This window comes from Orbicella faveolata, unplaced genomic scaffold (assembly GCF_042242905.1).
Source record: "Orbicella faveolata isolate gen_17 unplaced genomic scaffold, um_ofav_v1 contig_34, whole genome shotgun sequence".
NCBI classification, from domain to species: domain Eukaryota; kingdom Metazoa; phylum Cnidaria; class Anthozoa; order Scleractinia; family Merulinidae; genus Orbicella; species Orbicella faveolata.
The window spans coordinates 31,317,301-31,343,790 of NW_028301563.1; the positions used below are offsets into that span (position 1 = coordinate 31,317,301).

The 26,490-nt window shown below is 40.4% G+C and overlaps 3 protein-coding genes across 3 annotated transcripts in view; 2 read left to right on the forward strand and 1 right to left on the reverse strand.

Annotated features, from left to right (window-relative positions):
- The first annotated feature begins 4,679 nt into the window (after positions 1 to 4,679).
- Positions 4,680 to 6,810, forward strand: LOC110060505 (uncharacterized). The gene is made up of 2 exons (XM_020767288.2): positions 4,680 to 5,548; positions 6,510 to 6,810. The coding sequence occupies exons 1-2, from the start codon at positions 5,043 to 5,045 to the stop codon at positions 6,556 to 6,558; spliced, it is 555 nt and encodes a 184-aa protein (XP_020622947.2). The 5' UTR covers positions 4,680 to 5,042; the 3' UTR covers positions 6,559 to 6,810.
- An 8,768-nt stretch (positions 6,811 to 15,578) lies between these two features.
- On the forward strand, positions 15,579 to 16,639 carry LOC110060493 (uncharacterized). Its single transcript, XM_020767276.2, has 2 exons — positions 15,579 to 16,143; positions 16,325 to 16,639. Exons 1-2 carry the CDS (start codon positions 15,709 to 15,711, stop codon positions 16,397 to 16,399), a joined length of 510 nt encoding a protein of 169 aa, XP_020622935.1. The 5' UTR covers positions 15,579 to 15,708; the 3' UTR covers positions 16,400 to 16,639.
- A 3,983-nt stretch (positions 16,640 to 20,622) lies between these two features.
- The window catches only part of LOC110060508 (DNA-directed RNA polymerase III subunit RPC1-like), a 31,174-nt gene continuing 25,306 nt past the window's right edge, over positions 20,623 to 26,490 (reverse strand). Inside the window, exons 36-42 of the mRNA XM_089271675.1 lie at positions 25,984 to 26,092; positions 25,724 to 25,796; positions 24,743 to 24,842; positions 23,476 to 23,544; positions 23,145 to 23,208; positions 21,719 to 21,788; positions 20,623 to 20,981 (exon numbers count right to left, since the gene is read on the reverse strand). Of these exons, the coding sequence (XP_089127801.1) occupies positions 20,888 to 20,981; positions 21,719 to 21,788; positions 23,145 to 23,208; positions 23,476 to 23,544; positions 24,743 to 24,842; positions 25,724 to 25,796; positions 25,984 to 26,092 (579 nt within the window). The 3' untranslated portion in view covers positions 20,623 to 20,887. The remainder of the gene's footprint in view (positions 20,982 to 21,718; positions 21,789 to 23,144; positions 23,209 to 23,475; positions 23,545 to 24,742; positions 24,843 to 25,723; positions 25,797 to 25,983; positions 26,093 to 26,490) is intronic.

Here is a 26,490-nt window from a genome sequence, read left to right on the forward strand (position 1 = left end):
TTCTGCACTAAGTGGTAAATTTTTTCGGCGTATTCGTGGTTTGGGCGGTGACGGGAAGGGACAGAGAATGGGGGAGAGCGGGGAATTTATCGAGACATCCGAGGAGGTGAGATCAGGGAATAATGAAAAAAACTCTGATAACATTGCGTCATTGTGTTTTTCCAAGAAAATTTCTGAAGAAGAAAGAAATATTGAGCAATCGTCGTTCAAAATTCCAAAATAGCGACATAATGAGCGTGAAAGTAATAAAGCCACATTTCTCCTTAAAATTGTCTCAATCTAAAAACTCTCCCAACTCGCCCAACTAGTAAGGAATGAATGGAGAAAAGTAAGGAGATTGTGGGATGACATTAAGAGCTTTAGAAAATAGCCCGAGGAAAATACGTGCGCTGATTGGTTTAAAATCGTGCTTTTATAACTCGATAAAAATATAGAACTAGCACGAGCTGTTGACGTAATGGTGGCGTGGCGCGAGCTGAGAGAATTTACCTTTTGCTTATCAAAGTAAACAAGTTATTTTTCTTTTTCTTCGTCCCGGAATTTTCTGAAGGAAATAGAAAACATGCTCTCCGCGTTTCTATCGAGTTTTAGTATAAATTGTAGATAGTGAGTAGCGCAACAGTATGCGCTTGGCGACCGCTTCTTTGCGTTTTCCAGGTGTCCGTGAAGAGAATTTGGATTAAGTGTTGAACGACTAGTAGATTTATACTAAAATAATAAGACTATTCGCTCTCGATTTCTATAGTTGACTTGGTTGCGGCCTAGCTCATCAACTATCACGCGTTATAGTTCGCTACTAAATTTTCTCCGATTCTTATTGGTTTAAACTGATCATGTGACGCGATAGTGTTCATCCGCGGAGAGACACTGTCAGCCCATAGTGCCCGTCCGAAAAAAATACCCGGATGGATAGTATTCCGTGAAAATGTTTCTGTAAACATGCGGGCTTCTTGAAAACAAACAACTGAAATTGTATTAGTGGGTTTTGTTCTGTTTTCCTTTTCAAATTTTACATTTGGCTTTCACGGCTTTCATCCAAAACATTTGAAAATAATTCAATACGAGTTTCGAGCTGGCGCGCGGAAGAAAATTTAGTGGTGAACAATGAAGACAACAGAGTGTTTCTGTCGAGGGACTATCGGCCTGATAGTCCCCTTGGAAATTTGATGTTCTTAAAACTAGCATATTTGCTCTCGAAGCTACGCTTCTCGGGCAAATATTTGTTTTAGGAAGATCAAATTTCCGTGGGGCAACTATCAGCCGATAGTTCCTCGACAGAAACACTCTATTGTTTAAATAGAAACCGCGAGATCATAATCTAATTGTTTAATAGAAACACTGGTGATAGTTTGGGACAACTCGTAAAAGCTTTGGAAACACTCGCCTGTCAACTTGTGTCTCCACAACATTTCTCGTTCTCTCGTTCCCCCGTTCTCTCTTTCTCTCGATCTCCCTATTTAACAATTAGATTTTGAGCTCGAGATTTCTATCGCGTGATAGTTGACGAGGGCACAGCCCGAGTTCGACTGTCAGGCATAGAAACAGAGAGGTTGTTTTAGTATAAGTCTACTAGTCGTTCAAAATGTTATCTAAATCCTCTACACAGACAGTTCAAAAACGCAAAGAAGCGGCCGCCATTTTGTTGACAAGCGCTCATTGCTAGACTACTCACTATCTACAACAGAATAGATAGTGAGCAGCGTAGCCAATCAGAGAACGGCATGCGTGATAGAACGCTAGTAGATTTATACTGAAACTCGATAGAAAACGGAACATGTTTTCTATTTCTTAAAAACATGCATGTTCAGAGGTGAATCTCGTTAAGCTATCTGAAATAAAACACATTGTTTACAAAAGCGATATCAGTTGGAGTTCTTGTTATCGTTTTAGTGAATCGTATTTTTGCCGCTTCATCAACTGAGGCCTATGTTGATGTTCTTAGCTGCTCGCCGCCGAACGCTTAATTGCCCGATGCAGCAGAGTAGGCCTGGGTAATACGCGAATAAGCAATACAAAATTTGCGGCGAGTAGGGGTTGGATTTTTGAACAGGTTTAATCCTATTCCTTTTTTCCATTGCCATAGATTAAAGCATTAAAATAATTGCAGGTCAATTACTGAGCGAACTTCAAGTGATCTAACTTCGTCTCAGATCCTCGACGACCAGGCGTGCAGGCCGGGATCTGGGTACGAAGTTGTATGTGCGGTGACTGCGCAAGAGGTGTATAAAATTTTCAATGGTGGACTGGCCACCAGTCTCGAATTTGTTTGAGTCTGAAGAGGCGAAGAACTGAAAATATTTATGGTCTTCCTTCGATAACGCGTTAAAGGAATCGTTCGAAGGAGCGTTCATTTCTGAAGGAAAGCATTACGCACTTAATGACTGACCCCAAGGGAAACAGTGAGTTTTGCTTTCCCGAGACCCGCAATGTTCCCCTCGGCTTCGCCTCGGGAGCATTGAGGTCGAGGGGAAACAAAACTCACCGTTTCCCGCGGGACCAGTCATTAAGTGTTTTGATATACTTCCCAACTCAAAAATAGAAAAAAATGCGAAATAATCGCTTGCTTGACTCCGGCTGGCTCACAAATTTGCCGCGGTTTTAAGGAACACGACCTGATCACGTGCGAGTCGAAAGTTCAAGTTGTTGTTTCCCTGCGGAGTTAGTGAGTTTTGACCCACGACACGTGACACGTTCTCCTCCAATCGGAAAACGTATTTGAGTTGGGAAGTATAACAAATAAAATTACAGCATCTCTCACACGCTTTAGGACTTGCTACTTTACACTCAAAATATTGAGCAATATACGGATTCGGCTAACATCCATCTGGTTGCCATCCAATTCAGGTCATGTGATGATTCATTTGGGAGGTTACAACTGTTGTGTTTGCACACACTCGACATGCAATCACCAGTTGCGTGTGGCAAATTGCACAACTGTAACATCACGTGGTCTGAATTGGGTGGTAACAAGAATCTAAAACGCTAGCCGAATACGTCTATTCCATGGTATTAAACATTCGCAAATAGCTATTTCTTTCCTTGATCATAAAGGTCTCAAACTAAGGAAAGTTAATTTTGCTGAGATCTGAACTAAATATCCTGCCTTCCCAACCCGCTAACGCAGGGTCACCGACTTTTTGTGCTTATTACGAACACACAGAAAGGCCAAATACGCCAGCATTTTATGCTTCAAACGATTTTTGTACCGCTTTATAAATTCGCAAAGCCGTGAATTGATTAAATCCAGTTTGCGTGACAGATGGCAAATTTTCTAACATAATCAGTCAACGTCTAATTCGCAAGTAAAAGGGTAACTCTGCATGCAACTAAATCTAATGATACATCGAATATGGGAAATTAATGGCTCATTAATTTGGGAGCGATCTTACTCAAGTGCTGAGCCGAGGCAATTCAGAGACACAAATTATAATAAACTCGGCACGAGAACGGTTTTTAACTGATCTCCCTTTTTGTTAAGCTTCTTATAGACTGTAATGCGAAAATCTCTCAAAGTTTATAAAATGCTGAATATGAGAAATCACAGAATCTGGGAATTTGAGGTAAATTTCGAAGTGTTCCCGCCCGCTTCAACCCTCCGGCCTATCAAGGCTTCTTTGACGACAGAGAAACACAAATAAAATACAAAATGAAAAACTTTTGCTTTTTTTCGGTTTAGCTGACTTAAACAAAGCGCCTTGAATAAAACATTTCGAATATGTCACTGTTTCGTTCGCATGTTTACCCAAAGGGACATTTGCTTTTTTGTTTTTTGTTTTTTTTTTTTTGCTAACAGAAATGGAGTTGATCATTACATATCTTTTTTAAAAAAGCATACAATCAAAACTAACCACTTGTTTCAAGGCAATAAGCATTGCGATTTTTCGATTCATTCTGTAAGCATGTCTTCTATCATGTCCGGATTATGGTAAGCTCATATGATCTATGAATGACTTTGTTTGTCCTTAAATGTTAATTCAGCTTTCATGAGCTTTTTGGTTTCACAAAAAAACTGAATACTGATTCAAAGTGAATCATTTTAGTTTCATCGCGTGTTTTTCACTCGGTGAAATCCAGTTTAGTTTTTGTTATCCGGAATGTAGCAAAATTCTCGATGAAGTGCTTTTTGTTGATTTTGCTTAGTTAATACAAATTCAGCGCGTGGTTTGAAGTTTTACATTCATTCATCCATCGCGAACAAATTGTTACAAGAACGAGTGCCAGGCTATGTCAGCGCACTACGGATGTTACAAATAAAAAGCTTTCTGTCCCTTTGATCTTTTCTTTATGCAAATGAATCGTTTGGAAAACAATTGGTAGCTGCATTGGGACAAATTGAGGCCGAGTAACCAGTAACACAAAACACAGCACCTGCGAGGTTTAAAGACAAAGAGAACGACAAACAAAGGAACTTCACTCTAAACTCGATCAGAGCAAGGAGATTTTTAAACAGCTGTCTTAGAACTGACAAGGGATATCTGCTTTAAAAACGAGGCGTTGCTTTGTATTAAATTCAGCCCATTTTAGGATGTTTTTCTTTGAAAAGACGCCATTAGCCGTGAGTAATAACGCAATTATCAAACAACATCTTTCTGTCGCCGCACCTGTTACAACGACCAAAGAAAACCATTTGTATAGGGCGGGAAATTGACATTTGATGTGTCACGTTCGCCATCGGTCAACAATCGTTTAGGGGTGATTGCGAATAAGTGTTTGCCAAACTAAATGATAAACAATCTCGGAACTCTTTGTGTTTTAGAGGCAGGTGGTGATCAAAAATGCTAATAGAAAATGACAGATCTTGGATGTTAGAAGAACAAGAAAACATCGCTCTGTGAAGCGAGCAAAACGAAACCAGGTGTTTAGACACATCACACTCATTGGTGACAGCGCAAGCTACGAGGCAGGCATAACATTGTGAAGCCGTAAAAATCGTCCTGCTTTCTGGCCAAGACATAAAACGTTATCAATCACGACGAGAAAGCCGCAAATTAAGGGCACCAGGCGCGAAAAATCCTTCATTTAAACGTGTTTTTTTGAGCTCCATGTGTGATATTACTGTGATAAAAACGTCGGTATATGGGCAGTCCATGGGATCATTAAACTACAGCGCTGCTCCACGACAAGAACCGACGAAAGACCTGATCGCGGAAACAGAAGAAGCGCCTTTGGAAGAGGAAAATGAAGAAAACATGTCTAGCGGAAAAAAGAAGAGATGTCAGGGTGGTAAAAAGGCCCGCTCAAAACTCAAGAAGGCACTGTCGTGGAGGCAGTCTAACAGGTCTCGACGACTGATTGCCAACGCTCGAGAGCGCTCGAGAATTCACATCATGAGCGAGGCTTTCGAAGGTTTGCGAAGAGCTGTTCCGTGTTACTCCAGCGATCAGAAGCTTTCCAAGCTAGCGATTCTGAGATTGGCTACGAGTTACATCTCGGCGCTGTCGTATTTGGCTGAGAACGATACATCAACAAAATCACTTAAACATTTCGCTGAGTGCGTGGACCAATGTACGCAGGCACTTCAAACTGAAGGCAGAGCGAGGCGGAAAGAGTGAGTATGGAATAATTTTTTCTGCCTTAAAAAAACACCGAACGAATACAATTTTAGGTTATAAGTTACATTTTAAAACATCGCTAGGAAAATGTGTTAGGATATGCGAGTACAAAATCGCTACAAACAATTTAGGCGAAAGACACGATTTGTTAAATAGGTCGTAATTCGTCGAGAAATATACCGAAAATGATCTCATTTTACTTTGAATAATTCCCATCTTTTATATATTTTCGCCACGCAGAAAATATATATCTATATGTACATTTATAGGTCCAATTTTGTGCTGTTTATTAGCCTGATCTTGAAAGCTTGTGCAGCAATTTTGTATCAGGAAATGTATTGTGTTTAATAAACGGGAAATCTACAAACAAGGTTTGAGCGAAAAACACTAATCACGGTTGGAAGAAAATGCGAGCTCTCATCTAGGCTCTTTAATGCGCTTTCATCTATTGATCTCAAAACGCCGAGAAACCAGAATCGAATTCACTTAGTAACACCTGGACTCCTGTTGAAGTAAACTTCTTTTTTGTTGTATATTAAAACTCCGACATCAACCAATGAAATGGCTGGGGGTATTGAAACAAAGGAGCACTAATTTGGACGAGTCCACCTGCTTTGCAAACACATTGTAGAAAATTGAAGAAGTAATAAATCTTAGCGAATGAAAATGGGATTGTGCCAGAAATCCGCAGTCGGGGGATGTTTATGAATATTGACAGGCATCAGATCGGTTCGCGAAAATTATTCATTATTCAAAGCTACAGGAAATCTCAAAAGATCTCTTGCTTCAACGTGATCAGGGATTCTGAAAATCGTGCGTGACAGAGTTTTTGTTAAATTGGACAACGAGTGAGGAATAATACGGCCTTAAAGACAAAGGACTTATCCGCGTTAAACGCATTTGAAAACAAGAAAAGGTTGACATGATTTAATTGCGTTATATTTTTTTCTCCCACAGGGCGAAAAAGACAGTCAATGAAGGAATAATTACAGAAGTGTTGGAATAATTTATTCATAATTTGTTTGGACCGGAAAGGCAGATGTCTCCTGTCGCGACAGAAAGAGTAAAACAGAGAAATATGGAATCAACTTACAAAATATACATTATGCCATCAAAACGAATAAATTATCTTACTTTATGAGAATAGCTCAATTTCGAAAAAAATTTATTTATTTTATTTGTACATATTAAAGCTGCAAAAAAGAAAAATGTTACAAGCTGGAGAGGCTAAAAAATAATAAAAAAATTACTCGATTAATTCGTCTGACTTAGTCCATGCCTCTTTTTAAATGCTAGTTTTTCTGGAGGCGCACCAAGACAGTATCTTCTCAGTAGTTGATTGTTTACCTCATTCTCCACACCATTCTACCTGACTCTGCATTGACATATTGTAAGGAGATTTAAGTTGCTGATCTCCTTAGGACCTTAACGTAACAGCGTACAACCGAATGGTTCTTGTATCGCATTTGTTGGTCTGGGATCGTTGTCTATATTTTTAATTAACTAATTTATTAAAAGCAATGCCATACTCTGAATAACAGAAACGGCGCGCGAGTCGGAGCAGTGCGACACGCGTGGCGAGTGGCTTGCGTGTCTGCGTCCACGCGCGTGTTCTCGCTCTCGTTGTCCTTGCTCTCTCGTGGCTCGCGCACCCTCCGACTCGTTCAAATGCAGTTTATCAACCGTACGTCTGCTACGCAGCTCAGACCAGAAATTCCATTTTCCGTCAAGAAGAGTCAAATGTCCGCCTTGCCCCAGCCCCAGAAGACGAGTGTTTGGGTGACATAAAACCACCTGTGCGCTCAAATATTCGCGGGAATTTGCACACCGACTTGTTAAATGTATTATAAATGTCATTCTTGACATTAGATTCTAGTCTCGGTGTGGCAAAGCTCATTATGCTTCAACCTCGTTCTCAGGGTCTCATTTCTCCGTCAAGACCCTAGGAACGAGGTTGATTGGTTGTTTAATCAAGCTAACACGAGCCGCGAAGAGACTGGAAACTGAGAATGTAAAGAAACCGTCTCACCCCAGTTCTCTCGCGGCTCAAGTTTGAGAAAAAACACCATCTACACTACTTATACTCTAGACTATTTAAACACACGTGGCCATCACGTGTTACGAGGTATCCACGTGATCAACAAAAACACAGAATGATCATGTGATCGGGCTCCGCTGAATTTCAAAAGTTTTCAACCTCTCACCGCACCCATTTTAACGGCGGTTTATGAAAAATAATCTTAAATTTTATACAGAACTCGGTATGTTTTGCGAAAAAGAACAAAAAGAAATAGCATAATAGCAGGTCACACTTTCAGTATATATTCATTTGAAAGCGGAAGGCCGAGTTTCACGAACGTGGCGGCGTGGAAGAAAATTGTGGGGTTAATGCTTCTGCTCTCTCAAGCAAAATCATGGGGAAAAAATTCAAATTTTCATTTTGTTTTCTTTCGTCTCCTTCTGATTTCCTTTTGATTACAATCAATCAAATTTGATTTTGTGATAGAATCTCAAGATTCAGGGAAAATTGTGAATCTCTGAGTCGTGTTTTCTCATAAATGACATTTCTTTACAATTACTTTTCGTTACGGTTTATGGCAAGCTCCGAGCCATACCTACTAAAACACGATAGAGCGGTTTTCAATTGAGCTTCGCAAAACCAAAACCAAAGTAATTACTCTGGCCAATCACATAGGACACAAACAATCCAGCGAGCCAATCAAAACTCGAAGCAAATATAAGCTGACGCAAAACGCGAGAAAACGTGTGCGAACGAATACGTCATATTCGTATTCTCGGTATTGGACTGGAACTAGCTTGCAATGGAGGCTCATACGGGGGAATACACCGATTTTGTATCACTTAGGCCAACATTTTAAAAATTTTCTTGCAGCAGTTAGAGTTACGGAAGAAGATTCAGGCGCCTCGATGTTACCACCATCCGCCATTTTGGGGAATTGGTGCTTTAGCGTTTTTAGTGATATTAAGTATATTTTTCAAGTGAGAAATTGTTGAGCTGGATTGTTTCTTGCATAGAAATAAGAATTGTGTTAAGAGATAGCGAGGAAAACAAAGGGCTAAGCAAAAAAAGTTATCAATATATCTAGATATCCCTAAATTTTCTAAATATCTTAGCCTGTGACCAAACACTACGGCAAAAACCCGCCTAAGGATATATTTCAACGTAAATTCTACACAAAACTTACCTATCTTGAGTTTTGGGCTGACAAATTTTACAAAACCCAGTACCAGCTGATAGTTTTAGTACATAGAGTATGATTGATAATCTGAGAATGTTCAAAAGAAAAGACATACAGGCATATTACATCAAACGCCGGACACCTTCCCTTGCCAAAGGACTCAAATCCAACAGAGAACTCTATCTTTTCTCGCGACTGTTGCATTTTGTTTCATTGTTATTAACACCGTATTTAATAGCTACCTTAATAGCTATTTTTTTGTCTGATGATGGCATAGTTCTTACTAAAGTATAACTTCTAGTTTTGCCAATTGTTGTCTGAATTTCGACACCGGCAACGAATATTCTCGGATTATAAATCATTCTAAATATCACAAACCTGACGCACTTTTCCCCTTCCTCGCCTCGCGAAGAATTACCTAGCATTGCGTAATATCAAAGTATCATAGCTTTGAAACAGAGACCAATCTGAAAGCCGCTTACTCGAACGGAAAGATCAAAGGGTGCTTTCGTAAAAAACCGTAAACATTGTGCAACCGTGGCAACTAACAAACACTGAGGGCCTGTTTACATGAAGGGAGGGCGCCCCGGCTAACCGGGCTAACCAACTAACCGAGCTACCCCGGAAGGGCTAACTTTTCATACGTTTCTTTAGAAAACGCATTGAAGCGTTTACATGCTAGACAGGGTAGCCCGCTTACCCGGTGCACCCTGTGTACTTGCCCGGGGCACCCTCTGTACTTGCCCGGGGCACCCGGCTAGGCGGGATAGCTTTTTACCATGTTAACGGTTCGTGCCGGGCTATCCCAGCTAGCCGAGGTGAGATAAACCGCGAAAACATGGCGGCGTGAGGTGCATTTTTTCGTAGTAACCATTAACATAACAATTAAACTTGCCGCCAAAAAGTTTCTTTGGTCGGCCATTTTGTTTGTTGTGCTTAGCGGCCGCTCAAAAGATAGCCCACGCAGCCCACTCACTGTCCCGGTGAGGTGAGTTGCATGTAAAGGCGGGCTATGTGTCAACCCTTCTAGCCGGGCAGCCCGGTTAGCCGGGGTACCCTCCCTCCATGTAAACAGGCCCTTAGTTTGCCATCGTTGACAACGTTGTTGTGCTTATTGATTTCACCTGGCAACGAAAAGACTCTTAATTAAAAAGCACAACAAAACATGGTGTTTCCTTGGTAGCTAATTACCAACAAATATAAACAAACATAGCGTTGGCAGCGTTCGAGTCAGTTAGTTAAATTGTTATTGATTTGACCGTGTAAAGAAAACACTTCCAATTTAAAGGCATTACAAAACACGACGTTACCTAAGTAACTAATTAACAACATAAATAAACACAGCATTGAGTAGCAACGCTATATTAGCAAGGTTCTTAATAAAAAAAAATGGTTTTGAAATGAAACATTTTGAAACATGGCTTTAAAATGAAATGGCCATTTGGAAAACAGCCTGTTACAATGGAAAGGTGAAAGGGTATTTTCGCGGATCGCTTCCGCCCTGAACACTATGATTTCGGTAATACAGCGTAAGGTGTCAATAGCATAATTGCTGTTCATTTGAGCGTATTAAGACAACACTTACAAATTAAAAGCACGACGAGACATGACGATTTCTAAGTACGTAATTAAAAAACCCTAATTAGGTGTGAAACGAAATGACCGATGGGATAGCAATCTGTTACAAAGAAAAGATTAAGGATGTTATGTTATGAATGCACGTTGTGTTACCTAAGTGAATGATAAACATGTTATGCTGTTACTTCGCTACAGAAAGATGTAGTGGGGGAATGGGTCGAGAAAGTCCTTATAAGGCTGAAACTCTTACCCTTATAAGGAATTACCCCACCCAATTCTCTGCCACGTCTTTCTATAACACAAAAGCAGCATATGTTTACAAGTCGTCCAGGTAACACAATGTTTTCAAAAACATACTTAATCTCCCACATAACAATAAACGTCAAGACCTTTTCAATTTTCCCGTAGTGACCACGTCAAAACGAGTTTGTTCATGAATATCAGGTCCTCTAAACTCCGAGAGGAGCATCGTACTTTGCTCTACAAATCTGCAGCTTGCACTGTATCAAAACGATGTCCAAAGCTGGACAAACATGTGGTGTGTTGCTTTGCGTGTTAATCAAAAGTCCTTCAAACGTCTGTAGCAGAAAGACAACATAACATGTTTACCAGTCGTCAAGGTAACACAACGTCATGACTTTTTCTTTGCCGTAATGGCCTCGTCAAAACGGGCTCAGTTGATGAATATAAGAACCACTAAACTCTGAAAGAGATTCATACTTCGCTCTACAAGTCTAACGTTTGCTTTTAATCAGAAAGTTTGAGGTCCAAAGCTGAACAAAAATGGGGTGCGTAGCTTCGCGTGTTAAACAAAAGTTCTCGAAAGAACAATCAGTTAAACGTCTGCGCAAGAGTACACTTTACGCTGAGAAATTGAAAGAAAACAGCTTACCAGCAAGAATTCCACAAAGATGTCGTATGGCAATCATGAAAGAGATGGGGAAAGAGCTACGACGGTTATCACCTGAGGTTGAATTCTAAAGACACTGGCAAAAAGAACCCAACGATATCTGCCTTGACAGAAGAAATGAAACGTTGAAAATGCCAACCCAAAAGCTCACGAACTAACAGATTGAAACAGACAAAAAAAACGCAACGAACTCTGCTTCGACAGAAGAAATGGCGACCCAAAAGCTCAGGAAGTAATAGAATGAAACAGACCAAAAAACCAACGAACTCTGCTTCGACAGAAGAAATAGCGACCCAAAAGCTCACGAACTAAGAGATTGAAACAGAGAAAAATAACCAACGACCCCTGCTCTGATAGAAGAAATGACGACCCAAAAGCTCATGAACCAACAGATTGAAGCTGACGAAAAACCAAAGATTTCTGCCTCGACAGAAGCAATTTGGACCCAAAAGCTATCGAACTAGCACATTTAAACAGACCGTCAAAAAACCAACGATTTCTGCTTTAAAAGAAGCTCGCGAACTAACAGATTGAAGCTGACTACTTTGAATACTTTCAAACGGGGTCCCCAAGGGTCCCCGACCCCTCTCCTCTAGATCCGTCAGTGTGTAGTTTTGTAGCTTGGTATAACGTGCTACAAAGCATGTTATCAAAATTTTCTTTATGTGATGAGTATGCTTGTATTATGATTCTCAATGGGGCAATAAGACCCTTTAAAAAAGCTCCTGGTAAATGACACACAGCTCAACGAAGTCTATTTCAATCGAAGTTTTCGTCGTGTAAATTGATGTAATTTTAATGGTCTTGTTTTTCACTCTGACTTGACAGGCAAAATTGTCAATAGTGTCTATTTTGTGACTTAATTTGAATAAACTTAACTAGGGATGGACCCCTCTAAAAACTCTTGTGTTTTCTTTCATATATAATAAAGATGTTTTCTGTTGATGGCTTGCAACCAATCCCGAGATATGGAAGTGACTTAACCTCGTTCCCAGGGTCTTTTCCCTGGCTTGGGCCCCACCCCCAAGCCAAGGAAAAGACCCTGAGAACGAGGTTGCAAATGACTAAGAGCTACTAAGGCGTGGCGGCCATGTTGGATGACGCAACAAAACAATATGGCGGAGATGACGTGACGTGAAATCAAGAATAGGCCATATTCGTATTCCCGGTATTGGACTGGAACTAGCTTGTAACTGAGGCTAATGTGGGAAGTCTTTTCAAATGCAAATGACATTAATCTCTTTTTAATGATATTCGTCCGTATGAGCCTCCATTGCAAGCTAGTCCCAGACCAATACCGTGAATACCAACATGGCCTATTCCGGTGCTGGGAGATGTGCAGGAATAAAATATGGTTCAAATTCCGCCAATTAAACCCTGAAATAGCAGAATATTTTAATTGCCAGTTGACTTTCTTTTATCAATTCTCAAAAAACGAATGGCTCTAACAGCTGATCACACTTGGCCAGTTTCCATGACAACATACTAATACTGGAATCGTCGCTGACGTCATCCTTTACATTTTTCAGACAACTTTGGGTGAAGAAGTATCATGCTAGAAGCGAATTGATTCCAAACAACGTTTAAAGAAGTTGTGAAACTTAGTCACTGGTGACATTTTTAACTCTTCGGGCGTATTTCTGCATGTGTGTCAAATGCGCTGTTAGAAAATAGCCCAAATAAAATCCGCGTGCTGATTGGTTTTAACTCGTGTTTCCATTTAACAAAGAGATTATGAGCTCGAGATTTCTATCGCGTGATAGTTGACGATGGCGCAGCCCGAGTCAAAAAACACACGAATAATCTAATTGTGTTAGTATTAAATTTACTAGACGTTCAAAACTAAATTCTCTTCACAGACATTTCGAATACGCAAAGAAGCGGCCGCCAGTTTGTTAACAAGGGCACACTGCTAGGCTACTCACTATCCACAACAGAATAGACAGTGAGTAGCGTAGCCAATCAGAGAACGGCATTCGTGATACAGTGAAGTCTGTATTAAGCGGACACCCTTGGGGCACTCACTAGTGTCCGCTAATACAGGTGTCCGCTCTAAACAGCTTCTAATATATTGTGCAATAATAATTACTTATTAAACCTTTTGTAACACAGTCTCACATAGTGTAATTAAATACTGCTCATAGCACAATGCCCAGTCAGTCAATGCATCAATCTGGAATAATCTACTTAGCTTCAAAACGACATCGCTGAACAATGTTAAACTGAGGAGTCTGAGCTGAGCTTTTAGAAGTAAAAAACCCTTGAAGCGTCCGCTTATTGCAGGTTTTTGTGTAACAAAATGGCTTAATATTGGTGTCCGCGTCCGCTTTACAGAAGCAACCGCTAAATGCAGGTTTATTTTACAGTTAATGTGGGAAGAAAGTTTAGGAACTCAAGCTGGTCTCCACTTAATAGAGGGTGTCCGCTTCATATGGGCCGGGGTCCGCTTAATACAGGTTTCACGGTAGAACGCTAGTAGATTTATACTAAAAATCGATGGAAACACGGTACATGTTTTCTATTTCTTACATCATGTAAGTATCAGATAGTAGACAATGCTTCTGATTGGCTAATTGCGAATTCAGGTACGGCACGGTAGAAAATCAACAAGGAGCTTAGATTAAATAAAAGCAAATCAGAAAAGTTAAGATTGAACAAGACTGAAATGGATTATGAAAGATGAAAGTGGTAAAATTACGCAACGGTTTTTAGTACGTTGCCAATAAGGCAACGAAAAGCGCTCATAATCACCTCAGTTTTTCGTTGAATAAAATGACCTTAGCACGAAATTGTAGAAACACTTCTCAAGTTAAACCCATCCGAAGCTCTCCATTGCAAACTTTCAAATATTAGGAGGCACCCACAATACGCCGCAGAAATTTGAAGATGCAGCATAATTTCTACGGTTAGGCCTACCGTCCACATTAATCCGTCACGAAAACGGAGCTTTTCGAAAACGCTCTTCAAACCGGAGGAATTTGAAAACGCCGGCTTTCCGTTTTAGTCTGGACGGAAAACATTTGAAAACGGAGCTTTTCGAAAACGATGACAAAACGATAATCATGGGATTTCCATGACTGAATTTTCCTCAAACACAAATCCAAAATGACCCGTGATTGTTGCGTTTTTAAATTACTCCGGCGTAGTGTGGACGAAAAACATTTGATGCGTTTTCACAGTGAAACCTCCGTTTTCAAATTCCTTCAGCGTAGTGTGTACGTGGACGGAACTTTAGTTCTAAGAATTTGGCAATTAAAGACGAAAATTGATGATTTCCTTCAATCTCATTACCTGCCTTCGGACAATGTAGAGATTTTGTAAGGAGAAACTACACGTTGATATAACGACATTGGTGTGAGTGTTGTTAGTAAACAATGCTATCAGCGATACAATGTGACTCGCTCGCTCGCGTGTCTCTGAAAACACGTGGAATTTTGCGACGGTTAATTTTGCAAGCCCAGTTAAACAAAGAGAGCCAAACAAAGACATAAGGACAGCAAAAGAACTAAATATTGTTAACCAAGCTTTCCGATATATCGAATTTCGTTCACGGCTAGTACATTCCGAACTAACGTTTTTAACGTCTGAGACTTTCCTCAAATCCCACTTTGCTGTCATTCTGTCACAATTTTACAGGTTCCCAGGAGATATGTCGGATTGTGAACTGAATGTATTAATTAATCTTGATTTAATTGAACTGAATTTAGAACAAGTTTATATCGATTCCATTCAACTTTACCCTCACCTTGACTTATGTAAGAGCCTTATTTAATATATCTACATGAAAATACTTAAAACAGTTATGAAAGCAACATTTCGGTTACTTGAGTGTGAGGCTACTTCGTAAACACTGTTTAATAGTAATAATAAGGGCACATTTTAACCGCTCGAATAGCACATGTCTATAGCAATTACATTTTTAAATTCTCAATACAGCATTAATGTAACATTAGGAAAAGGGGTAACATAAAAGTCGTCAACTACAAGATAAGATGTTGTCTTGATGTGGTACAAAAGAAATTATAGCATCAGTTTGGAGAAATGAAATTTTGACTTTGTATCTCTGTTCCCAAGCAGCGCGAAAAGCTACTCCAGTGCGCCCACCCACTTCACATTGGAGGGTAAAAGGAAGAGTTTGCAAGACAACGATGTTTTAAATCGCTGTTTGTGATGTATCGTTTTGTTCTCCGCCCGCACTGAAATCTAAAACAAGATAATCTTTGCGGAAAGCCACTTCAATGACGGCTGATTGACACCACAACAAAAGCGTTGTCTTCCGAGCACGCGCAACTTGGTAAGCGTGTGTGCATATTGTTATGTTAAAACGGCCCGGCTACAGCGCGTGCTTCACTGAGAGATAAGTTACGACACACAATAGCTAGCGAGCCGCTGATAGCCCCAGAACCGACCATAAGCGGGAAAGAAAAGAAAGCATCTGTGAAGCAGAGCATTTGTACAAGAGAAAAAAATGACAAAGGGAGTCGAAGACAAGCTTGCGAACGATCCACTTGTTTCGGCGAGTAAGGAAGTGAACACAGCCGACAACTCGAGATACCGAAAGTGGGCTCAACTGGACAGAAGCCGACGGTTGAAGGCGAGCGCTAGAGAGCGGAAACGAAGGCACGTACTGAACAACGCTTTAGAACTATTGCGGAAGAAAGTTCCATGCGTCGATCAAAACCCTCAAAAACTTTCCAAAATTGAGGTGTTGAGAATGGCAATTGATTACATCGCCATGTTAAGCTGTTATCTGAAAGGTTCGCAGTCCGCGGCCGTGCTTGCCGCGCAGCTACCGCCTGTTGAAGTAACAACCATCTCGCCCACAAGAACAGGAGCACCCAACCTTCTAATGCATGACCCTTCCGTCACTATAGTCGTGCCAAAAACAATGGACCAATTTCAGGTACAGCTAATAACCACAAAAGCGTTTCTTTAAAGTATTGTAAAATTTGAGTTAACTAGCTTACAATATTTTTTTCCACCCCCGCCCCAACATCTGCGAACTTTTGAATTTTGTTACTTTATTAGCTATTTTTTTCATCGAAACGGAATGAAAACACTGATTTTTTCTTTCTTGCCAACAGGTGGGAGACCACTACGGTATAAAAAGCTCGGAGTTGGACGTGTATTTGAAAGGGTTCCAAGAGTTTCAGTCCTAACCGATCTAATTTTAACTATCTGTACATATAAGAAAATCTTGTAGATATCCCATATACCGTCTTTCCCTTTTTGCAAAAAGTTGAATGTAATTTTTTAAATTATTTTATATCGCTGTAGTTAGACTTCAAGTAAAACGCAACAGCTTTTATTGACTAAAGTATCTGTATTATCTTGTACAGCTGTGTTCGTGTCAATATGTTATTGAAATAAATTCAATTATAAAAGTTGTTTTTAAACAAGTTGGTTTGTCTTCAATGCCATGCACGCCTGTGAGCACGGGCCAAATGGCCGCTGTACATAGCCACGCAAAAAGAAAAAAATGACGTTAATTTAATTTTCCTTTTGAGCGCTACAATTCGCGCCAACATTTGGCACCTTCAACCCCATTGATCAAAACAAACAGGAACTTTGCTTTGTAAGTTGATAAGCTGAAGGTTGTCGGTTTACCCGCGTACAATACTCCAAATGACCGCATGAACTTGGCGGCCTCATAAAACGACTTGTTCACTAAAACCCACGGCGAAATCGGAGATCCACAAAGACACTTTTTGAAGTCCGTTAAAGGCGACAATGGAGAGACTAATAAAAAATGTGCCTCGATTTTGAAATCGCTTAAATTAGGCGCCTAAGTGGAGTCTTTTGTCTGCTAAACACGTGTAGGATTATGATTGAAGTCGCATTGGGAACACGGAATCTTGCTCACATCCGACCACGCAGTTTTTAAAGCTAACAATCGTAACTATATTCTGAGCCGAGTTTTAAAATCAAGTGCAAGTTTCCCAGGCAAAAGTTAAGTTTCATGCGAGATGTTTTGGTCTTCACGATCTGAATACATCACCCGCATTCTAAACAATGCGCAACCAGAAAGAACGATTGAGATTTCAGAAGAGTTGTTTTTTGGAGAAAAACACTCACTCAATGAATGAAAAATCCCGTCGTCATTGAGGGTTTAATCTTAAAAGATTAGCTTTCGATTGATAAATGAAATCAAAGTTAAATTTCTGTTGCCGGAAAAACAGTTTACATTTCGTTTGCTAGCGAGTCCAACTACACGTGGTCGTGTAATCGAGCACAACAGAACAATGGAGACTTATTTAACGAAATTTCATTCTTTGCTCCGTCTCTTAGCAACTTGAAGTGAATCGTGCTCAACTGAGAATTAAACAGTCAGAGACGTTTTAGGCAGGACAAAAGGATGTCTCACTTGATCGTAAGGAAAATTCAACGCTAAACAACGCAACGGAAAGGATCGGGTTGAAAAAAAACTTTCTTCAGTAAAATTCAACCGCGCGGTGAAGAGCTTTGAAAACTATTCGAGTAGACGGAAAACAGTTTCAAAGTTTATCGTGTTTAGAAAGTCGTGTAACAAAAAAGTTTATATAACTAATGGAAGTTAGCTATCAAAAAACTGAAATCGCTTTATTAGATTTTGAACTTTCAATTGTGAATTCGTCAACTACTGTAACAGTATTTCGAAACGGATTCAACAAATTAGGAACTTTGAAAAATGGCGTTTCATTGCGTGAAGAAAAACTTTTGAACTGACTGAGAAATATTCACTGGATAATTTTACTTCAGTGATCTGAATAGGTCAAACCTAACCTTCTTTAGGTTTGAATATCTTTGCAGAAAAGTATGCATTTGACTTCAGGATGAAAAGTCGATATATTACCTCTTCTTAACCTCGCTCTAGATATTGCACCATCTTTGAAGATGGAGTTAAGGCCTTAAAAGAGGAAATGTAAACTGCAGAGCGAATATAAGTCAATTCAAACCAACTCAATTTGTCGAACAAAACAGAGTACCTGTATTTTATCAAACGAATGCCGTAAAGGGGGGAAAATAAAAGCTGTATCAAAGTTGCCGAAAGAGTGGTACTGTATGATACATTATTAGTTTTTGTTCGGGCATACAATATTAAGCGCGTGCGTGTGGCTAACCGAGTCGCTATGTTAAAACAGAAAGGCACATAGAAGTGTCTTTCGTGTCTGTAAATGCAATAATTAAGCAACGGTCATTGATATTTCCACGTGGCACGGCTCTTAATGAACTTGTTACAATATACACGTGTAGTTCAGCATTAAAATGTACACAATAGCATCGATTTCATTTCAGAAACCCCGTGAAAAAAACCGTGACAAGACTTCTTACTGGCTTCTTGTTAGTTCAACATCGATAATAATTTACATTGACCGAGGATGTAGATTTCGGGCATATCCATCTGGTGGTTGAGATTTCATTTTTTCAGTCTCTCGAGACCAGAAAACTCACGGCTGTACATTATCGTAGTGAATTATAACTGAATGCATTAGTTTTCTCATCAGAAATCAAGCTGGAAGCTAGATGTTTCTCGATTTCATATCAAACCAACCTCTGCAAGCTAAACCAACAAAATACCCATTCAAGATGAGTTAACATCGCGCTAAACTAAAAACGATATAAGTTTCGATTGGGAATCATAATTATCGCTTTCACAGATCATTTGAACGCCGATGGAAAACATAATTCGCCAGACACTGGTCGCTTGGTTTTGTGATCGGGCAAAAGCATCTACGATTGTCGAATTTGAACTCAGTCAAAACCTATTCTCGAAATTGCGTTTGAGAAAGAACAATTAAAAATTGGAAATGAAACATCGCAACTGAAACTCTTCAAGTTCTTCAGTACATTTCAGACGTCCGGTGATTCCTGACACTAATTAGAGTAAGTAAATTATCATTTGTAAATGAGGGAAATATTGCAACCTCGTCCAATAATTCTACACACACTACACTAAAATGAACTGTACCATATAATCGCACTTATTCAACTCGACCAAGATCAGTTTTCAATCAACGACTCTGCATTACAAAGATTTCAAAACGTCATGGTTGATTTAGTGAAATAACGATGTACGGTTCGTTACACACAAGTATGAAACTGTACATAAGGTTTATGAATTTGTACGAACTGTATAGAAAGAAAAGTAGAGGAGTTGTATCTGCCCAGTAATAGAATTTATTGTAGAACCTCCTTCTGCATTTCTAATTTCTTTAGGAATTTTAGCTTAGTAGGGGATGCGATCTTGCTTTTTCCCAGCTATAATCCAGTCATAACATCATTTAATATTCATATTAATCAAAACTATAAAAAAAATTCACGAATCTGATTGGTTGCCAACGGGCCGGATTATGGCCTTAATAGAACAATGTACGCACCAAATTTATCTACGTGACGGAGCCGGAAAAACAACTTGTCTAGTGCCATCAAACTAAATTAAATTAAATAACCCCTTGGGGGGCCCGCGGACGCGCTCCTATAAAACAAAATACCGTGTTTGACGTGGGCGGGGCTGTGCGGGATGACGTGGGCGGGGCTGTGCGGAATAACGTCAGCGGGTCCGGAAAAAGCCATCTTGCCCCGCACACATCAACAATTCATTAGCGCCCGTAAGACTGATCATTGACAAAGTTTCACGTCTTGGCAACAAAGTCAAGCTCAGAAAAGGTGGTGTGATTTAATACCAATTGATGTAAATTAGGAGGGGTCGGGTGGAAAAATATTTGATTCTTGGTCATTTTGCAAGGGCCTCACTGCGCTTGGTCCGTACACTATAACCTCAAGCGAAATACTTTCCCGTGCCGTGCACCAAACAGTAATAAGCTCATTTTGTAATTTACTATATGGTAGCTCCGTGAGCGGGCAAGATGAACATAATCGTACGCTGTGATTGGCAAGTTGGCACTACCTTGCCCGCTCGGGACTACCCGCTGTCCCGCAAGAAACATTTCGCTGAAAGCCATGTAATAGATCCTTTATTGACCAAGCTTGTTCGGCCAAGATGGCTGAAAGTAACTTGGCCGATATCCAGCCATCTTGACCTCACGCTTGGTCAATAACCCATACATTATCATGACTACATGGAGTTTAATACAAGACTAAAACAAACGTCGCTAGTAAGATTCAAGCCGAGAACTTCACGTGAGATCCGTAAAGGGCTCTGATTGGTTGATACCACTCTAACTGTTCAATCCGAGATTACATCAACAAGGCTCCGACCTCCACCCCACTCCCCCTCGGCCACTTCAGTCTTCGCCAGTTCCTTCTCGGTCCTTTCAGCTGCGGACAGACCCTTCCAGCGGAGCCTGTTCACAGGCTGTTGGTGAATGGGATAAACTCGCGATAAGAAAGATCTGTTTGCTTCGACTTCGGGATTACAACTTTCATATACTGAACTCATATCGATCACAGCACAACATCTGTAATAACCAGCGCTTTGTCCTTCTTCAAGCGGACCCTCATAAGCTTGAAGTACAGCTGAACTCGTGTTCAGGCTCTCAGAGCCCAAGGTAATTCGCCGCATTAATTGCGGGCTTATTTCTTCGGTTAATGTCATGATTGTAAAGACAGTTTTAATATGAAACACCCTTATGTACTTTGAGAGTTCGTTTTCATAACATTGCAACTATCTTTTCAACATTTCAAACAGCACGTACATTTCAAAACGGCTACCGTTTAACTGACGCGGTTGGTTCCGGTAAGTGGAATTCAGGGTTGTCGAAAATCAAATTCCTGCGGCTTGGAGGCCCGGTCCTGTCTGGCGTGGAAAATGTTAAGGATAAGCTACAGCAATGCAGCACAAATTAAGTACAGGCAATGTCTGCGTTCAAGCCTAGTGGCCCATCAGGTTAGCCTGCGGTAAAACGTCTGCCATTTCCTTCCACCCGGAAAGGAAATAGAGAACATCTGCGAGTAGGGTACAATCAGGCCGGCGCTGGCTGCAACATGAAGCGACTAGGATTATTTCTAACCCCCTCCCCCCCCCCCCCCCCTTCCCTTGGGGGCCTCTCATATGAAAAGGTCGGGGATGCTAGTCTTCTCCCGTTGGGGTGTAACTCGCGGATTTTCGTCTCACTTAGAGGAGTTCAGGGCGAAAGGCCATTATTGGTAGGGTGCACTCGAAGAAATCATAACAAAAAAACCCGTTGTCATTTCCGTTTTAATATCTTTTAGGGGTCAAATAAAGCTCTAGGCAGCCCAGATAGGTCTCCTCTAAAGGCTTAAATCGCATTTTCCGACAAGCATCGCCGACCTTTTCACATCAGTGGAAGTTCCCCCGGCCTACACCCCTCCTGGACGTGAGGCTAGTGTATCACAGGGTTTAAGGTCAGGGTAAAGGGACCGTAGTCGCGGTTGGGGTGGAAACTTCAACTTCAATGCGCCGTACAGTTCCACGCCGTGTGCGCGCAGATGTGCAACAAACTTAGTGTGAAGCTGTTTGAAAGTGGTCCGTCACAAAACTCAAAACACTGGTTTTTTTTTTTACACAAAAAGGATATTTGTGAAGAAGCTTGAACATTCCAGTTCCAATACTCATGGGAATTCCCATAATAATACACTCACTGACACCTGCAACACAAAGGCATTATGATCCTCAGCAAAGGAGCTCACTCACGGTTTTTTGAGTAATTTTTGGCCACGTACAAAATTACTTTTAATTTTAAGGAAACCTGAAACTAGTAGTTTACTAAGATAGGAAAACTCCAGAGATAATATTAAACTATAAAGGAACAAGGATGGTTAAGGATGGAGAAGATTGACACGGATTACAAACGACGAACTTGAAAAATTGAGGCTAAATTTTTGAAGATGCCATTGCCCAAGGCGCAACGTAGCTCCTTTAAATAATAATAATAATAATAATGATAATAATAATAATAATAATAATAATACTGATAATGATAATAACAATAATAATATTAGTAATAGTAATAGTAATAATAATAATAATAATAATAATAATAATAACAATAATAGTCATTTATATAGCGCTTTTTCCATAAATGTCCAAAAGCGCTTTACAGTGTGCGTACTAAAATAAAATTTTAAAACCTGAAACAAAATTTACAGGTTCATCACTGGTATAAAACTTATTCTACGTATTGAAGTACTATTAATAACTACAAAAGATTGGCATACGCCTGTCGAAAAAGATACGTTTTCAACTGTTTTTTAAAACAATCTAAAGAGTTCCAAAGAGATGGCGCGGATACCGACAATGATCTATCACCATACGAACGTAAATAATAATGTGGTATTTTCAATTTCTTATCGGGTGAGGATCTAAAGATGAATGGACCTGTATTGCTACAATGGTCACTCAGTGTTACCCATGTGTTATTAACTACACAGACACCAGACTTCGGTTTTACCACTCGCCAGTTTAGAAACGGGAAGAAATCTGGGCGGGTTTCATCTTGCAGTGGCTTGTGGGATCGTTGAAAATAACAGTCCCACAAGCCACTGCGAGATGAGACTTGCCCCAGCTTTCTTCTCGTTCCTACAGTGACGAGTAGACCTCATCACTGTTTTGGAAGAGATCTTGGGCAACACGCGTACAAAATTCAGTGTTTGCATGGGAATCCGATGGTAAATAATTTCTTAACGATTGAATTATAAACAATTCATGAATAGCAAAGTTAAGATCCAAGGCAAACGACTGCATTAATCATGCAAATTTGAAGAATGTAGCTGCCTCCAGTCGCTATTTCATTTTCCATACATTTGTCTATGCGTTTTTTTTTTTCGCTAAATTGTAAAGCCGCGTGAAAATTTAAAGGCAAAAGTATGGAAAATTATAAACGCGACTGGATGCTTTCTAGCACAGCTGCATTCCTCAACGTGGTTTGCGATGCGTTTTACGGGATGAAGTAAACCACACAAATCTTGTTGTAACTCGCAGCAGGTATAAAAGTTTTTTCGTACCATCAATAGAGTCGGTCTGACCGTGTAGTGCGGCATCAAACAAATGATCTGAAGTCTTCTCGAACTATAAAGGAAAAACGAGTTTTAAAAATCTGATAAATAAACTGATTGACCTGAAAAAAGTTGCATAAGCAGCAAAACAGGCAGCTTTGTGAGGTTCTTTAAAAAGTGCGTGACGAACGTGAAACACGCGCGACCGCGCCTCTCGCCGGGCAAGTCTCGCGTTTCGCGTTTATCGCGCGCTATACGAATACTTAACAAAAGCTCCTGCTAGAAAGAGTATTATCAATGGCTAGATTAGATTTAGATTATTTTACAAGGGTAAACTTACAGAAGCAAGCATAAGTACGCTCTCCTTCATCTTTGCTATGCCGAACCTTGTTATACCCAGTACCTCTCCCTAGGGAAAGAAAATCATTATTATCAACAGCACGCGCGAGAATTCCTCCCGAGTGCCTCTCGTGTGTTTTAATGTTCCCAAACGCTAAAGTTCAAAGATAGATCGTAAGTCCTGTTGTTGAAGAAGCCATGAACCATTCACGGTTTAAAAGTTTTAATTGTCTGTGTCTTCTAGCGTTTTCTCGGTGACCCTGATTTCTGACAGAATCGCCCAAAATAAAGCATACTTCATAGTGATGTTAATCAAAACACTTTACAGTCACTGTCCCGTCTTGCCATCCATGAATAGAAACACTGAGATTCCGGCCGGAAAACTGACATAATATTGCGGTGGTGAAAATCAATAAAAATCCCGCGCCGGTCGCTGGAAAACTCTTTGTGACTGAAGTGTAGGTTCAAACCTTTGTGCAAACCTTCAACCAAGGAGCTTTTTTAACAGAACCAAGAAAGCGATGAAAATGTATTTAAAGCTACGAAAGCCAGAAAAAAAAGGACGAGCTGTGTCGGCCACTAACAGCTAGAAGCTTGTGGAGCAGCATAGATCAAACAAAACACTATAAAACAAAAATAACATACAAGAGAAGTCCAACTAGCGATGCCTTTTCATTGCAAATAGCACTCGTTTTTGTCCGCGAAAACTCAGAAATCGCGTTTCGACAATACGGTCGGCACACAGTTGGGGAAATGTTGCGGGGGACGTGTAGCGGGAACGTGTAGCGGGAACGTGTGGCGGGAACGTGTAGCGGGAACCTGTAGCGGGAACCTGTAGCGGGAACCTGTAGCGGGAACCTGTAGCGGAAACGTGTAGCGGAAACAGTCCCCTTTGTGTGTATGCATAGATCTGATGTTGCGGGGAGAGTACGCAAGGTGGTGAACACAAAGCGGACATTGGTTCATTTCTACGTTGTAGCAGGAACAGTTTGCAAGAGCAGTGCACATGGTGTGAAATTGAAAACTGAGGTAATTTTGTCCCTGTTTCATGACGCAAGCTTTCGAACCAGCTAAATTTCATTTGCGGGGAAAATGTAACGTTTTCGCAAAACCGGGGATCACACGAAGAATACCGTCCCCTAGTGTGTGCAAACCTTTAGTTTTGGTTACATTTTCTTCGTTTCTTTCAGAATTGAAGTTTGTTTTGTATCTTTTGGTATCAGAGAGACCTCGGAACAAACCGACTGCTACTCCGTCCAACACGTTACCTTAAACGTCATGAGGTCTGCCAGTAACATCACGTGACGTGCATCGATACTCATCCCGTGACTCTTCATGGTCATGTTGATTTCATTCATTATCGTTGCCCTGGTAACAGAGAAGCAGACACAAAGGATATCTATTTAGTAAATAAATTCTATAGTGCATGTTAGGTAAAACGAATCTGTCCTACCTTCAATCTGGGGATCGCAATGGGTTCTTTGGGTAATAAACATCTGTTATGAGGGCCTCCCAGGGGGAAGAGGGGGGTCCCTTGTTACTTATTAATAAATTCCATTGTTCATTAAGAATTTTTTTGTCAAAGTTCCTTTTAATAATAGAGATATCTCTTGTTCTCTCATATGAATCCCAAAAATATCCCTTGTTCCCTTGAAATAAGTGATCATGTACCCTTGTTACCCAAAACCACTGAGAGGCCCTCTTTTATGAGGCACAGAGAAAACAAAGTTATGCCCTCTTTGACTTAAAGTCTTCAAAACGAAATTCAGCATTTTCCACCCGCTGTTTCCCAAATGATGAAAACAAACTACATGCTACTGGGGATAGTTTCAATGAGAGTTAGAATAATTCGAACTTTACATATTTTGCCACTAGGATGACCAAATATGGCAGGGCGTAACTGAAATGTCGGATTATCTGAATGTTGTGCTCTAGACGCACCCAGGTGCCACAGGCGACCGAAAAAACTTAATGTTCTTGGTTAGGAACCTTTGGGCTCCTTGTAATTTTTCTTAGACCACAGCTTTACTAGTCAGGTAATCTGAATAATGCATTTTATTGCCGCTTTTTGCCTCTGTTTGGTAATGCGTCCTGTGCGAAAACACTCAATTGAACATGTGTTTGATTTGCATGATAGTGACGTAGTGAGTAAAAGTGGTTTCCATATGAAAGGTTTTACACCAAGACTCGTCTTGAAACTGAGGTAAAATAAACCTATTGTTAAAACTGAGTTTTAAACATCTCCCAACCTGGCAGCTTCGATTCCAAGAACTTTCTCCACTTCAGCCGTGTTGTTGGACGTGGTTGCTGTGCCTTTGACGCCTACAAATAAAAACTATAATTATCATCCAATCAGGAGAAGGAGACACTGTGTGGCAGGCAGGTGATGAGAAGAAAGAATATTATCAACTGGGGATATTACCTTGATATAACAGAAAATAAATATTCACAGAACACAGAAGTTCTCTTCAAATCAACAAGTTAAGAACAATTGTTTTTCAAAACTGACCAACAGTGGACATTACAGACAGCAAATCATCGCCTTCCACCAGCAGCTTGTAGGTATCTCCTTGAGCCTCGTCTACATGAATTATGGCGCGGTTTACATTTTTATGACCCTAAAAACATGAGAAAAAAAAGGAAAAAAATAAAATAAAATAATATCAGTATGACAGCCATGATAGCGGTTATCATCCAAAGACTGGGCTAAAATACAATGAGTCCCGCTCTGACCACTAAGCTGGAGTTGTTCCTCGCTAGACCCTAGTTCAACTCCTCGGTCATGCTTGTAAATAGCCAACTGGTCTGCCTCCCGCCAGTTGGGATTTTTAGGTCTATTATGTTTATTTGAAATATTTCTTTGGCACGCTTGACAACTAGCTAGTTGTAGCTAAGTCCATCGACCACTATAAACATTCAACAACAACAGCGGTGTTCCTCAAAGACTTTCATTCAAGCGAAGCCAAACGCGAATAACAGTATACAAGAGATGATTAAAATCACGCAACGCGCGACG

Bases quoted from the DNA above. Each gene is read 5' to 3' on its own strand.
- LOC110060493 (XM_020767276.2), top strand. From the start codon at position 15,709: ATGACAAAGGGAGTCGAAGACAAGCTTGCGAACGATCCACTTGTTTCG. The intron at 16,144-16,324 runs GTACAGCTAATA...TCTTGCCAACAG, and splicing joins AAACAATGGACCAATTTCAG to GTGGGAGACCACTACGGTAT.
- LOC110060505 (XM_020767288.2), top strand. From the start codon at position 5,043: ATGTGTGATATTACTGTGATAAAAACGTCGGTATATGGGCAGTCCATG. The intron at 5,549-6,509 runs GTGAGTATGGAA...TTTCTCCCACAG, and splicing joins GGCAGAGCGAGGCGGAAAGA to GGCGAAAAAGACAGTCAATG.